The 16,002-nt window shown below is 41.2% G+C and overlaps 1 protein-coding gene across 2 annotated transcripts in view; it reads right to left on the bottom strand.

Moving 5' to 3' along the window:
• The window catches only part of ABCC4 (ATP binding cassette subfamily C member 4), a 224,509-nt gene that overhangs the window by 175,409 nt on the left and 33,098 nt on the right, over window positions 1-16,002 (bottom strand). The window contains exons 2-4 of one of the 2 annotated variants that reach the window (XM_034758263.1): window positions 8,671-8,781; window positions 2,872-2,992; window positions 1,816-2,040 (exon numbers count right to left, since the gene is read on the bottom strand). In XM_034758263.1, coding sequence (XP_034614154.1) covers window positions 1,816-2,040; window positions 2,872-2,992; window positions 8,671-8,781 — 457 coding nt within the window. The remainder of the gene's footprint in view (window positions 1-1,815; window positions 2,041-2,871; window positions 2,993-8,670; window positions 8,782-16,002) is intronic. The other variant, XM_034758264.1, reaches the window with a different exon arrangement.

Genomic DNA, 16,002 nt, shown 5'->3' with positions numbered 1-16,002 from the left:
AAAGATTACATTCAGATTGAATTTTAATCAATCTAAATGTCTAATCCCTGCCTAAATTTCATTTCTGGGACAAGGGTGAGGAGGGCACTGTTCCAAAAACTTGGAAGGCAGGTAATTTAAGTTATACCATCGGAGCCCCTAACTATATAGATAGGACATTCTCCCCTCTGCCACCTCCTGTATGATTCCTACATGCAGGGCTGATAAGAGGGAGAGAAAAGGAGGGACTATTGTACTGGGGCCCTGAGGTCAGGGGGCCCCCTCAAAGTGTTTTGCGTAAACAAAGTGAAATGGGAGGGAAGACTGTGACCATGATGTGCTGGGGCCCCAAGATTTCTCTTGACAGGCTTGCCTACGTGGAGGTAAAAGTAGAGAGAGGCCTCGTGGCTTGAAGGCTGCCACCAGCCACAAAGAAGCTACTGACAGCTAGTAAGGCTGTCGCTTCTCAAGATCCACACTGGCAATGGACAAAAGCAGCTTTTCATCCTGTGAGCTGCCCAGCTACTTTCCCTGCCTGCTCTGGCCTGGTAGTTGCTACTTCTGCTTCTGTTCCACTGATCACCTGGCTCCTCTCCCTAGATGGTGACTGCTACAGGATCATCAGCACATGTAGGTGAAAGAAATGCAGACACAGGGGTAAAATTAAGTGATAGGCCACAACTTTAGCAACTTAACGATGGGGAGGAGTGCTATCTCCTCACCCCTGCTCACATACCAAGCATTTAATTGGGTCCAGAAGAGAATCACGGGACTCTCACTATAACCAATAACTCGGGGCAAACCCTCTTCAGCCTAAACCCTAGGACTCACCTCATTTCTGACTCCTCTCACCCTCCCCTCCACGGGGCAGATAAAGGGTACTAAAGGTGAATTCAGTCTGCAAAGACTTCAGGTTTCCCCTTCTTACAGCAACAGGTTCACTAACCACATCCCAGGTCTCCTTTACCTGTGGGACCTGGCCCTTGGAGCCTTTATTCACACTGGACACCAGGCTCATGTTGCAATGGACTAACATTTCTGTATTCCTCCTAGTGTTAAATTCCCATCCTAGTCTTACTCCTTTTAACCTGAAATATGTGAAAACCCTCTGGACCTGCCAAGAAAAAAAAATCCTTCCTCATCCCAGGAACTGGTGATCAGTCAGACTCGTGGCATCCCGGAAAGACAGCTCAATATAGCTCAACTACAGGGAGGGTGGGGCAGCAATACTGCAAGTGACCCCTAGGGAGGCTTTAAATTGAGAGGCGGGAGCTGTGAGAGCCAATCAGCTCCCCTAATGCCCTCCCTGGCTGGTCAAAGGGAGGCAGAGAAGCCCCTCCCCCAAGCACAATCCCACATGCACTTTGAGGCATAAGGAGGGGCTTGGCTCCAGTCTGTCTGGACATGAGCGCCTCCTTCCAGGAGCTGGCTATTCCCCTACTGGTTTGATCAAACTCCTCCCTTCTGAGACAGGAAGGCGGCGGGCCGGGGGGGGGAGGGGCCCATTTTCTCCCAATGCATCTCTAGAGTGGAGGAGAACAAGCACACAACACTCAGCAGCTCCTTTTTCCCATATCCTCTGGACCCCAGGCAATAGCCTACAACATTATATAGGCATCCATATACCGTTGAGAGCAGTATAAAAAAAAAATCAATACATATATATGCTAACCCTGATTTTCATTAATACAGACTTATACCCTATTCCTTCAAATGCCATGACTTCAGAACTATTGCAAGAGTGAAAAATAATTCAAATACTTAATTTTAAACTGATTGATTACGAGAATAGCTAACTTATATACACATACATTTGAAAAATAAAAGGTTACTTACCTTCCGATAAATCATGTGACACATCGCTACTCTCAATTTCATGCCAGCCCGTTGTACATGATAAAAATACAAGTGGTGGGTTATGGCTAAAATCAATGTACATACAGACAAAGCAGCTGCATAGCCGTAGGCAAAATTCAAAGCAGCAGTATCAAGAGGATCAAAAAATTCAAAATAATTAATAATTTTTCCCAAAAAGACGGGTTGAATTACTTTGAGTGTTTCCTAAAAGAAAGGGGGGGGGGGAGAGAAACAAATAGAAATTATTTATTCTGTAATTTTCTATCCAAGTTTCTTCCAAGGCAAGTAAGAACTTTCTGGCACATCCTTCTTCCTTTATTATCTTGGTTTAAATACCCAGGCCAGTTTTTATTGCCATATAACTCAGAAGAAATGGACTTCTGTATTAACACATGTATTTTAACTGAATTAAAATTAAAATATTTAAAACTTTTCAAAAGTTCTCAAAACCACCAATAAAATCTTTCATGTTATCATAACAAGTTACATAAATACAGATCTCCTTTAATTTCTGAAGATCACATGGTACTTTTTTGTGACATAGTTACATTTAGCAAAAAGATTTTTTTATGATTCATCCCACTAACCTATGGATACTGTAATGTACAGACCAGCAGCATATATGCGTTCAGAAACAACTCCTTGAAGGGGCGGGGAGGGAGGGGGGCTGACAATATCACAGAGATGATGTGCATTCAGTTATACCAGTGTAATCCCACTCTTATGCAGTTGTAACTGAAAGGAGACTCTAACCCAGTGTTTTCAACTTCTAGTAGTCAGTGTGGCCCTATTGTATTTTTATGAGAGCAAGAGAGAGAGAGATGCTTAAGGAGAGACATTCTAGCCTCTGAAAAACAAAAGTACAGAGTTTATGGCTGCTATTATCTGACAGAAAGAAATTATAAATAGGGAAAGAGTTGGGTCCCAGAATGAAATCACCATCATTCATTACAAATGCCTATTGGACAAGATTTACATTGCTATTGGGTAAAAAGATATCCAAAGATACTTTGTATTGTATTTTCCATCTCTTACCTCGATCAATGTGAAAAATCCCAAAGCTAAATAGGATTTCCAATAACAAAGTAGGATTGCTTTTGTTAAATGGGGCGTTCTTGCTTCTTTTTTAGCTTTTTGCACCTCTTTATCCCAGTACCTAGAAAATAAAGTAAAATGAGACTGGTGGACAAGAAAAGTCTAACTTAAAAATCAACAGAAAGAGAACATCATTTGCTAAAGTTGTAAAACAGAGAGTTAGGTCTGCCAAGTCATCTGGTCAGTCACTCCACATCCTGCACAATCAAATACTTTCTCTTTAAGAACCTGACACCAAAATAATCTTTTTTATTTATTTATTTATTTATTTTTGCTGGCCCATGAAAGCCTGTGGTTAGCATTACAGGCTCATTTTGTTCCTCTGTGCTCAAGAACACACTGATAATATCAACAAACCTTGGACTAGCTGCTGATTTATAGAAATGTACAACAAAGGCAGAACTAGCAAGTCACAGTCCTTGGTTTGTTCTTAGCCTGGATCAGAGTGAGCCAGTTAAGCTAAGTTAAGGGCTAAGTCACAATAAGCCTTCCTGGCACTGGCCTGAACTGAGGCAGTGTGCAGATGCTCCACCTCAGCAAAATCCCTCTTGAGCTCCAAGAAGAACAGAGCAGTGTGCACATCCACAGTTCGTTAGGTTGTGAAGCACACTCTCTTATCTTCACCTGGTCACGTACTTAGGTGAAGGGGAAGTGGAATTTTTTTATTATTATTATTATTTGCATTATCATATTGCCTAGGAGCCCCAGTCATGAACCATGACGTTATTGTGCTAGGTGCTGTACAAACACAGAACAAATAAACAAGCTCATCAGTTAAGGGACTACACTCTAAAAAGTGGACTCAAGATGGACTCAGGGTGGAGGAAGGAGGATAACACACAGGCAGAAAGAACAATGTGATGGTGCACAACATCATCGGGTGGATTGCACCACTTGTGGTGCCCAGGCTTCCCCAGCATGTGCTCCTTCCTAAGGCAGGGACTGTGACTGTGCTTGACCTTTGCATTGTGGCAGGGCTGGGCTGTTCAAATCCGAATCAAAAGACAGTAAGAACACAAGTGATCATTCTGTTCATATAACGTGATCAAGAATACACCAGCAACACTCTACAATTGTTGAAGCACGGGATTTTCACATAAGGTGCCTCCCTCGTTTCTGGAGGTTAAGTGCATTCTGCTGTGCACCGAGACCCTGTTGATCCAAAAACTGCGAATACACCAAGGTCTCAAACCTGTTAAAAGATGGCACGCTAACTTTGAGCGAGCGGAATAGCTGCCAGAAAGATATTATCTTGATTACTGAGATATTTTTTCTTATCCTCGGAGGACGGGGAGGGGAGGAGAATAGGGTAAAATGACAGACTCCACAGTGCAGTTTGTTGGATTTTGTGAAGTTTCTATAAGCCTTAGTCTCGCAGTAGTGAAGGCTGCTTGCTTAAGTAAAGTAGAATCAAAGGTTAAAATAGGAAAAGAACAAGTTAAAAATTACTTAGACAAATTAGATATCTTCAAGTCACCAGGGCCTGATTAAATACATCCTAGAATACACAAGAAGCTGACTGAGGAGATATCTGAGCTATTAGCGATTATCTTCGAAAAGTCATGGAAGAGAGATTCCAGAGGACTGGAAAAGGGCAAATAAAGTGCCCATCTATGTAAAGGGAAATAAGGACAACCTGGGGATTTACAGACCAGTCAGATTAATTTCAGTACCCAGAAAGATAATGGAGCAAATAATTAAGAAATCACCTAGAAGATAATAAAGAGATAAGTAACAGTCAGCATGGATTTGTCAAGAACAAATCATGTCAAACCAACTCAATAGCTTTCTTTGACAGGTTAACAAGCCCTGTGGATATTGGGAAGTGGTAGATGTGGTATATCTTGACTTTAGTAAGGCTTTTCATACTGTCTTACACAACATTCTCATAAACAAACTAAGGAAATACAACCTCGATGGAGCTACTATATGGTGGGTACATAACTGGCTGGAAAACCTCTCCCAGAGAGTAATTATCATGGTTCACAGTCAAGCTGGAAGGGCATATCGAGTGGGGTCCCGCAGGGATCAGTTCTGGGTCTGGGTCTGGATCTGTTCAATATCTTCATCAATGATTTAGATAATGGCATAGAGAGTATACTTATAAAGTTTGCGGATGATATCAAACTTGTAGGGGTTGCAAGTGCTTTGGAGCATAGGTTTAAAATTCAAAATAATCTGGACAAACTGGAGAAATGGTCTGAAGTAAATAGGATGAAATTCACTAAGGACAAATGCAAAGTACTCAATTTGGAAGGAGCAATCAGTTGCACACATGTATGGGAAATGATTGCCTAGGAAGGAATCCTGCAGAAAGGGATCTGGGAGTCATAGTGAATCACAAGCTAAATATGAGTCAACTGTGTAACACTGTTTGAAAAAAAGCAAACACCATTCTGGGATGTACTGTATTAGCAGGAGTGCTGTAAGCAAGTCACAAGTAATTCTTTCACTCTATTCTGGGTTGATTAGGTCTCAAATGGAGTGTTGTGTCCAGTTCTGGGTGTCACATTTCATGAAAGATGTGGATAAATGGGAGAAAGTCCAGAGAAGAGCAACAAAAATTATTAAAAATCTAGAAAACATGACCTATCAGGGAAGACTGAAAAAACTGGGCTTGTTTAGTCTGGAGAAGAGAAGACTGAGAGGGGACATAACAGTTTTCAAGCACATAAAAGGTTGTTACAAGGAGGAGGGAGAAAAATTGTTCTCCTTCACCTCTGAGGATAGGACAAGAAGCAATGGGCTTAAACTGTAGCAAGTGTGGTTTAGATTGGACATTAGGAGAAACTTCCTAACTGTCAGGGTGGTTAAGTGTTGTGTATTTGGTTGTAGTGGTAATATAATCTTGTTGTTGCTATGGCAATTGAGTTAGATTATTAGGGGATAGCCCAGCCAGTTTTGACTGGTTTTTGGTTAGTTCAGTGTGTGGCAATAAATGGCTGCTTTTAAGGTTTACAGCTCTCTGTGTCTCAAGTGATTTCTTCCCAAAACTGTTGCCTCCAAGGATATAACATTAAGCACTGCAATAAATTGCCTAGGGAGGTTGTGCAATCTCCATCATTGGAGTTTTACAAGCAATTTAGACAAACAACTGTCAGGGATGGTCTAGATAATACTTAGTCCTGCCATGAGTGCAGGGGACTGAACTAGATGACCTCTCGAGGTCCCTTCCAGTCTGACAATTCTGTGATTCTATGATTTACAAATGACTCTCCTTGTGTGTTGTCAAGTAGAATAGAAAGTGAAAATGCACATATAGACCCATAGATTCTGCTAAATATCCCATTATGTCTATGCAAGCATTTTTCCTGACCACATGGGAAGGAAGTGCAATTACTGCAAGAGACACTGGAAAGACTTCACCCTCCTTTATAGTGAAAGCCCTGAACTCTTCAAGGCACGTCAGTGGATTTTCACTTTGATTATAATGAGAACTCACTCAAATTGATATTCACTTCCACCATAATTGGGTTCTTCTATGCTAATACTCTTGGAATTCTGCAATGATCTGCTGAATAGATGTTAAATGCTGCATTCCAAGGGGATTATCAATTTAACTACTACTTCTGCTCTAGCTAACTCAGGTTCAAAGAAGTTGTCGCTACTCCTTGCTCCTTCTCCTTTACAGAGAAGTCCTTGCTCCCAATCTTAACTCCCAAGTTAAGAGTGACAATTAGATCTTTCAGAAGATTCCATCCACCTCCTCCATAGCTGCCTCTCCTCATGTAACAGCAGAAAGTTAAGAGGCCACGCCACCACTCCTCTGGTAGAGAGGAGAGAATCTTTCAGTAGGAAAGCCTTCTGCGGATATATTGAAACACTGCTTGTTTCAAGTTACTATGTAATAAAAACCTCTCTCCTGTAACAGAGGTACTGATGAGGTTCCTGTAGGAGCCTCAAGAAAGAAAATTACTTGCATGAACTGTTATTCTCTTAAAACATGTTATAATAAAGATACACTCTTGGTCCATGATCCCAGCAAATGACTGGAACGGACTCTCTTAACCTTTAAGCCTGCCTTGAAAAAGGATATTTATACCTACCTTGAAAGGATTAGATTTTTATCAGTAAATGTCAGTAGACAATTGGTTTCACCCTACACACACAAGCCAACAAAAAATATTTCCATTGATAACAACAGAAATTTACAGATAGGCAGAGTAAGAAAATGCTGTTTGAAAACTTAGAAGTTTGATTTAGGTATATTTACTGTGTATACTTAATAATAATAATTAATGGAGATATCCTATCTCCTAGAACTGGAAGGGACCTTGAAAGGTCATCAAGTCCAGCCCCCTGCCTTCACTAGTAGGACCAAGTACTGATTTTTTGCCCCAGACCCCTAAGTGGCCCCCTCAAGGATTGAACTCACAACCCTGGGTTTAGCAGGCCAATGCTTGAACCACTGAGCTATCCCTCCCCCACATCACTTACACATGTGATGTTGATAATTTGTGTTTTAACAACTATAAAGCTTTAACTTTTTGAATCTCAGAGTCTGTCATTAAATAATTATTGTCTGACCCCTCCTATTGTCTGATCCTCCCAAAACTTCCCACAACTGTGAAAATTTCAAATCAATAAAAACTGGAAAAAGCTTAAAGCCCATAATTTTGCATGATTTTTATTTTTATCAGTTTAAATTTTCAAAGTATTTAAAAACAAACATTAATATTAACTATCAAGTTATAAAAAAAAATCAAGTTCTGCCAACCCTATTCATACCACTGGACCTATTCCAGTGCAAAAAAATCCTAGTGAAGATAAGCCCTTAGATGTCCTGTGCAGCTAAACCCTCTCTGTCAATCAGTGGCATATTTCACCTTTACCAAGGGAATGTTGTTGCCCCTACTTATTCAGTTTGTTCTGTTTTTCAAGCAAAAAGGTAGAAAGCACAAACCTGTTCCCCTGTCTCTGTAAAGAAAGTAAGTTGCAAAATATATCTGTACCACAGCATAGGATTGTTTTATTAAGATATAATTATTGGAATGTCAGAGTACAGAATCTTCAATTCCAGGCATTTTGTAGAGTGCCATTCAAATTAAGCAGCTTTGAAGAAAAGATGATAATGCAAATCCTTTTACAGTAGCTCCTCACTTAACGTCCTAGTTACGTTCTTGAAAAATGCAACTTTAAGCAAAATGATGTTAAGCGAATCCAATTTCCCCATAAGACTTAATGTAAATGGGGGGGGGAGGAGTTAGGTTCCAGGGAAATTTTTTTCACCAGACAAAAGACATTTTATGCATACACAGTATAAGTTTTAAATAATTTTTAACAAACAATTTAATACGGTACTCACCAATGATGATTGTGAAGCTTGGTTGAGGCAGGGGGATAGCGGGGTTGGAGTGCGTGGGCTTGCCCTGTTCCGCCCGCCTAGTGTTCCAGCCAGGGAGCGTGGTCAGGACGTGGGGCGGGGGGGGAGGAAGGTGGAGAGGCTTGCCTGCACCCTGGCTGGAATGTCGGATGGGCAGAGCAGGGCAAGTCCCCGCGCCCCGACCCTACTTCCCGGCAAGAGCGCCAGGCGGGTGGAATGGGGGGAGCCAAACAACATTATGAGGGAACATTGCAGGACTTTAAAGGAGTATGTTCTCTAATAGATCAGCAACCTAATAGTGAAACAACATTAACTGGGAGGATGTTAAGTGAGGAATTACTGTATATGTTTTCATCCCAGAGCACTCATCTTCACAGTGAAGACGTGACTACATGAAGTGTTGATTTTTTCCTTACCATTGCAACTCCTCTCCAACCCTCTCTGATGCATCTTCAGCCAGTACTTTATACATATCATCTTCTTCAAGCTTTCGTTTGTGACCAGTAACAAATAAAGGATTCAACCACCTATTTAAATATACAATACAAATTTTTATATTCAGTCAATGGAGCAGAAAGACTAATTTACTTATATATTACTTTGATTTCTCGGGTACTTACAAGCCTCCCCCACCCTATTACTGTGGTAACTGAGCACTTCACAGTCTTTACCATATTTATCCTCACAACCCCTGAGAGGTAAGAAGTCACCCTGATTTTACAGATAAGGAACTGAGACACAGAGAGACTCAAGGTATGTCTACACTGCAATTAGACAACCGCAGCTGGCCTATGTCAATGTAGAAGTTGGGGCTCGAGCTGCAGCCTGAGCTCTGGGACACTCCCACCTCACTGGTCCTAGAACCTGGGTTCCAGCTTGAGCCTAAACATTTACACCGCAGCTAAACAGCCCTTTAGCTTGAGCCCCATGAGCCCAATCAGCTGGCACAGGCCAGCCATGGGTGTCTAATTGCAGCGTAGATGTACCCAAGGTGACTTGCCCAACGTTACACAGGAAGTCTGTGGCAGAGCAGGGAACTGAACACTGGTCTCTCAAGTCCTCACCCCCTTCCTTCCTCTCCACTGTCCAGACACTGGGTACTGTATACTCTTACCAGCATAGAAAGCAGGAAATAAAGAATATTTTGACAATCAGTCCCTTTTAAAAGGAGTGGAATTCTGACTAAGTAGAAGAGCTTAAAATTTCCCATCAAAAAAAAACGAGTCACAAAATTTATAGCAAGGAAATATACATTAGAAATGACACTTACGAAAATAAAGTCAGAAAATAAGGTAAATTTGTATCACTATGGGACACACTTTTATAATAATATTTTGGGACTAAAAAGAGATGGAAGTAATAACAATTCTTAAAATCTTTTAACAGCTTTATACAACAATTCTAGTGATCTGTCCAATTAAATCATTAAATGGCGGATATGGTCCAGAGTTATCCCTGTTAGAGAATTTTCTTAAAACTGGAATCGCCTACATAATATTTATCTTCCAAATGTACCAAACTCTATAAACTATAGCATGTAAACTAGACAAACCAAAATGTAAAACATTAAGCTAGAGACTGAAATCCCACACACATACTAAGGAATTGTCCACTATCAGACAAAACATCTAAATCTCAAAAAGCAAAATAACTATATACTTCATTATCATCTCCAACACAGTCTTCATGAATAACTTTGGGTAGTTAACTAAAGTGCTTTGGATAGAAATAGAACTGAGGGAATAACTGATTTTGCATTCAGTGGCAGAACTGAAAAATGCAGAAACAGAAAAAAAAAATTCCTCATTTCGGGTTCAACCCCAAACCAGAATTTTTTTTCAGTTTCTCACAGAAATGAAGGGAAAAACCCCTGAAAAAGTTCAATTTGAGTTAAAACATTCTGCTTCTGAAATTAATTTTTTTGAGGGTGGGGTTGATTTAGAAGTATAAACATTTTATTTTGAAAATGTAAAAAAAAAAAAAAACCCAACATTTTGACTTTTTCAAAAATTTTCTTCATTTTTTTGGCCAAATCTATTTGCCAGATTTGACCCAAATTCGCAAATAGTTTTGGTCAACTCAAAACTGTTGTTGGTGGTTTTTTCATCCCAAAAATTTCACCCGGCTCCAGATATAAAGATGATATTTTCTGGCACTCCAATATCGCCAAAGGCACTGCCCTGCTCTAATTCTGTCAATGTCCTATCCTGAATTATTTCTAGACCTGTATAAAATACTTCCTCTGCCAGAAATCCAAGGAAAATAAATAACCTTTAATTCCAAGCTCCGCCAATTGTGGGTCACTCAGGAGACACATCTGGTTGTGAGGGGACACAGACACCTTATTTTAATTATGCTAGGCGTGTAGAAAAACATGTAACCAGACATTTCAAAGCTGCTGAATCTTCATCAAAGAGTCAAGAGAAATCTTGCAATGCCTCATGGAGTTATAAATATATGTCACGAGAAAGTATACGGGGACACATTTCACGGCCTGAGAGCCATTCACTATATAATATGGAAAGAAAGAAGCTAACCTCAGCTAAGCAGAATATGGATGCAATACTAGCCAAAAGATTTACTCTGTCTGACCTGATTAGGCTTTTCAAGTTTAAAAATATAAGAGAAAACTGCTATTCAGCTAGCTCACTCACAAATATAAAACTTAATAATTAAAATGTTCAAATTGTGAAGTTTTAAATGTAGAATGATTGTTAAGGGAAGTGTTTTGCAAATACATTACAAAGTGTGCTATCAGTATTAATATTAATAAAAGACATAGTAAAAATGCAATTAGGAAGAAATGGACCGATTAACAAAGGGACATATTTTTCTAAGAGCTCAGCTCCCATTTAGACATCAAAATAAGTGGCCAGATTTTCAAAAAATTCAGTATATTAAAAAAGCTCTTCTGAAAATCTTGCCAGAAGTGTCATAGTGGGAGTTGCTGAGTACTGAGCACTGTAAAATATGGCCCCAATTATGGGCACTGAGTATTGATAACGTGGTCCACAATTTGTAAGTGATAGCAGAGAGAGTGGGGCCATGTCGACACTACAGAGTTAAGTGGACTTAAGTAATATCGATGATCATAAGTCATTTAATGCCATCGGTTGTGCATGTCCACACAATGCTCCTTGTGTTGGCGGAACACATCCACAGTCGTCGCTCTTGCAATGATAAAGAGAGTGTTGCATTGTAGGTAACTATCCCATTGTGCAACTCACCACCCTCTGCCGCTGGAATCTCTGGGAACAGATCGTAGTGCATCATGGGAACATGCTCACTGTCCCGTGATGCAGTTCTTTCCGTCCCACCATTCCATGGGCTTCCTACTTCATTTTGTGCCATTTTTCTTACTCTGCCTATCTGTGCCGTTTTCCAAAAGTCCATGTAAACTGTGTGCCCGCCATCTCTGCCTGACAACATGGATCCTGAGCTGCTGACCAGTCTGGTGATGAGCGTTATGAACACAATGCAGCTAGTCCTGCAGTATTTCATGAGCAGAGATTCAAAACAGAGATTGACATGGAATGTATTGCTTATTAGCTTGGAACATGCTTGGAGGGCAAATATATAAACATAAGCAAATGAGTTATTAGGCTTGCTATAACTGATGGCCTGTTGTATGCTAGAGGCTGTGATTCAGCTATATAGTGTAGGACTAAGGTGATATCTGATCTACAGTTATTTTGCACTGTCATTCTCAGAGACAAATGAGTAACCACAAATGGTACCACACCACAGGATTGCAAGAAAGAAGCTAGGGGGGAGGGGAGCTTTAGCAATTAGGTTGCTATGCAGTATCTAAGCAGTTAGACTGAATGCCAATAAAAATGAGGTAGGATCAGAGGCTAAAATAGGGAAAGAACAAGTTAAAAATTACTTAGACAAGTTAGATGTCTTCAAGTCACCAGGGCCTGATTAAATATGTCCTAGAATACTCAAGGAGCTGACTGAGCAGATATCTGAGCCATTATCAATTATATTTGAAAAGTCATGGAAGAGAGATTCCAGAGGACTGGAAAAGGGCAAATATAGTGCCCATCAATAAAAAGGGAAATAAGGACAACATGGGGAATTACAGACCAGTCAGATTAACTTCAGAACCTGGAAAGATAATGGAGCACATAATTAAGCAATCACCTAGAAGATAATAAAGTGATAAGTAACAGTCAGCATGGAGCAGAACTGGATGGCACTCCATCCCCAGCCCCCATGGGGGCTGGCCCGGGCCCCAGCAGTGCCCCCCCCAAACATTCCTCCACATCCCCCTGGGGTGGCAGCCCACAGTTTGAGGACCTTTGATTTAGATAATGGCATAGAGAGTATACTTATAAAGTTTGTAGACAATAACAAGCTGGGAGGGGTTGCAAGTGCTTTGGAGGATAGGATTAAAATTCAAAATAATCTGGACAAACTGGAGAAATGGTCTGATGACCAAACAGGATGAAATTCAATAAGGACAAATGCAAAGTACTCCACTTAGGAAGGAACAATCAGTTGCACACATACAAATTGGGAAATGACTGCCTAGGAAGGAGTCCTGCAGAAAGGGATCTGTGAGTCATAGTGGATCACAAGCTAAATATGAGTCAATAGTATAACTGTTGCAAAAAAAAACACATCATTCTGGGATGTATTAGCAGAAGTGTTGTAAGCAAGACACGAGAAGTAATTCTTCCGCTCTACCCCATGCTGATTAGGCCTCAACAGGAGTACTATGTCCAGTTCTGGGTGCCACATTTCAGGAAAGATGTGGACAAATTGGAGAAAATCCAGAGAAGAGCAACAAAAATGATTAAAGATCTAGAAGACATGACCTATGAGGGAAGATTGAAAAAATTGAGTTTATTTAGTCTGGAAAAGAGAAGCCTGAGAGGAAACCTGATAACAGTTTTCAAGCACATAAAAGCTTGTTACAAGGAGGAGGGAGAAAAATTGTTCTCTTTACCTCTGAGGCTAGGACAAGAACCAATGGGCTTCAATTGCAATAAGGACGGTTTAGGTTGGACATTAGGAAAAACTTCCTAACTGTCAGGGTAGTTAAGCACAGGAACAAATTGCCTAGAGAGGTTGTGGAATCTTTGTCATTGGAGATTTTTAATGCAGGTTAGACAAACACCTGTCCAGGATGCTCAAGATAACACTTAGCCCTGCCATGAGTGCAGGGGACTGCACTAGATGATCTCCTGAGGTCCCTTCCAGTGCTACAACTCTATGATCCTACATATAGGAATTAAGAAATAAGTGATACAAATTATTACTATGAATGTTTGATGCTTAGTTATGGACATCCCAAAGACCACATAAGGCACTCCACATATTGACCTTATAATCAGGGTAAAGGATCAAATATAGTATATATCCCTACTATTACCATAAGGAAGAGTACAAAATACCACACCCAGTTCCCATTTCTTCAGGTTCATCAGGTCCCCAAGACAGTGTAAGTTGAATCAGGACCTGCCTTCTAATGGGCTTATAGACTTTAAGGCCAGAAGGGACCATCATGATCATCTGCTCTGACCGCCTGCACATTGCAGGCCATGTAACCTCACCCACCCACTGCTGTAATGGACCCATGACCTCTGGCTGAATTACTGAAGTCCTTAAATCATGATTTAAAGACTTCAAATTGCAGAGAATCCAACATTTACAGTAGTTGAAACCTGTAAGTGACCTGCGTGCCCCATGCTGCAGAGAAAGACAAAAAACTCCCAGGGTCTCTGCCAATCTGATGCAGGGGAAAATTCCTTCCCATCCCCACATATGGCAGTCAGTTGGATCCTGAGCATTTCAGCAAGACCCACCAGCCAGACACCAGGAATGAATTCTCTGTAGTGACTCTGAGCCCATCTAGTGTCCCATCACTGGCCATTGGGGATATTTGCTACTAGCAGTTGCAGATTAGCTACATGCCATCATATGATCCCCTCCACAAACTTATCAAGCTCAGTCTTGAAGTAAGTGAGTTTTTTGCGTCCTCCCATCCCCATTCTCCTGAGAAGGCTGTTACAGAACTTCACTCCTCTGATGGTTAGAAACCTTCATATAATCTCAAGCCTAAACTTGTTGATGGCCAGTTTATATCCATTTGCACTTGTGTCAACGTTGGTGCTTAACTTAAATAACTCCTCCCCCTCCCTGATATTTAGCCCTCTGATGCATTTAAAGAGAGCAATCATATCTCCCCTCAGCCTTCTTTTCGCTAGGCTAAACAAGCCAAGTTCTTTGAGTCTCCTCTCATAGGAGAGGTTTTCCATTCCTCTGATCATTCTAGTAGCCCTTCTCTGCACCTATTCCGATTATAATTCATCTTTCTTGAACATGGGAGACCAGACCTGCACACAGTATTCTAAATGAGGTCTCATCAGTGCCTTGTATAATGGTACTAACACTTCCCTGTCTCTACTGGAAATAGCTCACCTGATGCATCCTAGGACAGCATTAGCTTTTTTCAAGGCTGCACCACATTGGCAGCTCATCCCATAATCAACCAATACACCCAGGTCTTTCTTCTTCTCTGTTACTTCCAACTGATAAGTCTCATAGAGTTTAAGGTCAGAAAGGACCAGTATGATCATCTAGTCTGACCTCCTCCACAATGCAGGCCACAGAATCTCATCCACCCACTCCTGTAACAAACCCCTAACCTATGTCTGAGTTATTGAAGTCTTCAAATCGTGGTTTAAAGACCTCAAGGTGCAGAGAATCCTCCAGCAAGTGACCCAGGCCCCACGCTGCAGAGGAAGGTGAAAAACCTCCAGGGCCTCTGCCAATCTGACCTGGAGGAAAATTCCTTCCCAACCCCAAATATGGCGATCAGTTAAACCCTGCGCATGTGGGCAAGACTTACCAGCCAGCAGCCAGGAAAGAATTCTCTGTAGTAACTCAGATCCCACCCCATCTAACATCCCATCACAGACCATTGGGCATATTTACCTGCTAATAATCAAAGATCAATTAATTGCCAAAATTAGGCTATCCCATCATACCATCAAGTCCCCAGTTTATAGCAAAAATTCTTGTTGTTAGTCTCCAAGGGCATGACCTTGCACTTTCCACTAATACATTTCATCTCATTTCTATTATTTCTGTTTTCAAGTTTGTCCAGATCTTCCTGTATGATATTCTGGTCCTCCTCCTTATTGGCAATACCGCCCAGCTTTGTGTCATCTGCAGATTTTATTAACACACTCCCACTTTTTGTGCTAAGGTCACAAAAAATGTCTAAAAAATAAAAATGGTCCCAAGACCGATCCCTGAGGAACTCCATTAATAACCTCCCTCCAGCCTAACAGATCACCTTTCAGTTCCTTTAACCCCTTTAACCAGTTCCTTATCAACCTTCCAATTCTCATATCATCACATCCCTCAGGCTGCACCGCTTCCCGCAGTCCCCATTGGCCTGGGACGGCGAACCGCAGCCAGTGGGGACCGCGATCAGCCAAACCTGCAGACGCGCCAGGTAAACAAACCGGCCCAGCCCACCAGGGTGCTTACCCTGGCAAGCCGCGTGCCAAAGGTTGCCGATCCCTGCACTAATTCTCGTGACAGATGCATCATATATAAACATCATTGCTGCCTGGGCTATGGTGGTGCTATTAAAATCACACTGGCTTTGTCCTGTCTTATCTTGTTTATCACTTTCTAAATAAGGGGAAATGTGGGACAAGCATACGGTAGACCATGGTCCCAGTGGATCAGAAAAGCATCCAATACTGATTTCTTGTCTCTGCCTGCCC

The sequence above is a fragment of the Trachemys scripta genome, chromosome 1 (genome assembly GCF_013100865.1).
Source record: "Trachemys scripta elegans isolate TJP31775 chromosome 1, CAS_Tse_1.0, whole genome shotgun sequence".
Taxonomy (NCBI): Eukaryota; Metazoa; Chordata; order Testudines; family Emydidae; genus Trachemys; species Trachemys scripta.
The sequence above is the reverse complement of the archived record's forward strand: the minus strand, read 5'-3'. Positions and strand labels throughout refer to the sequence as shown.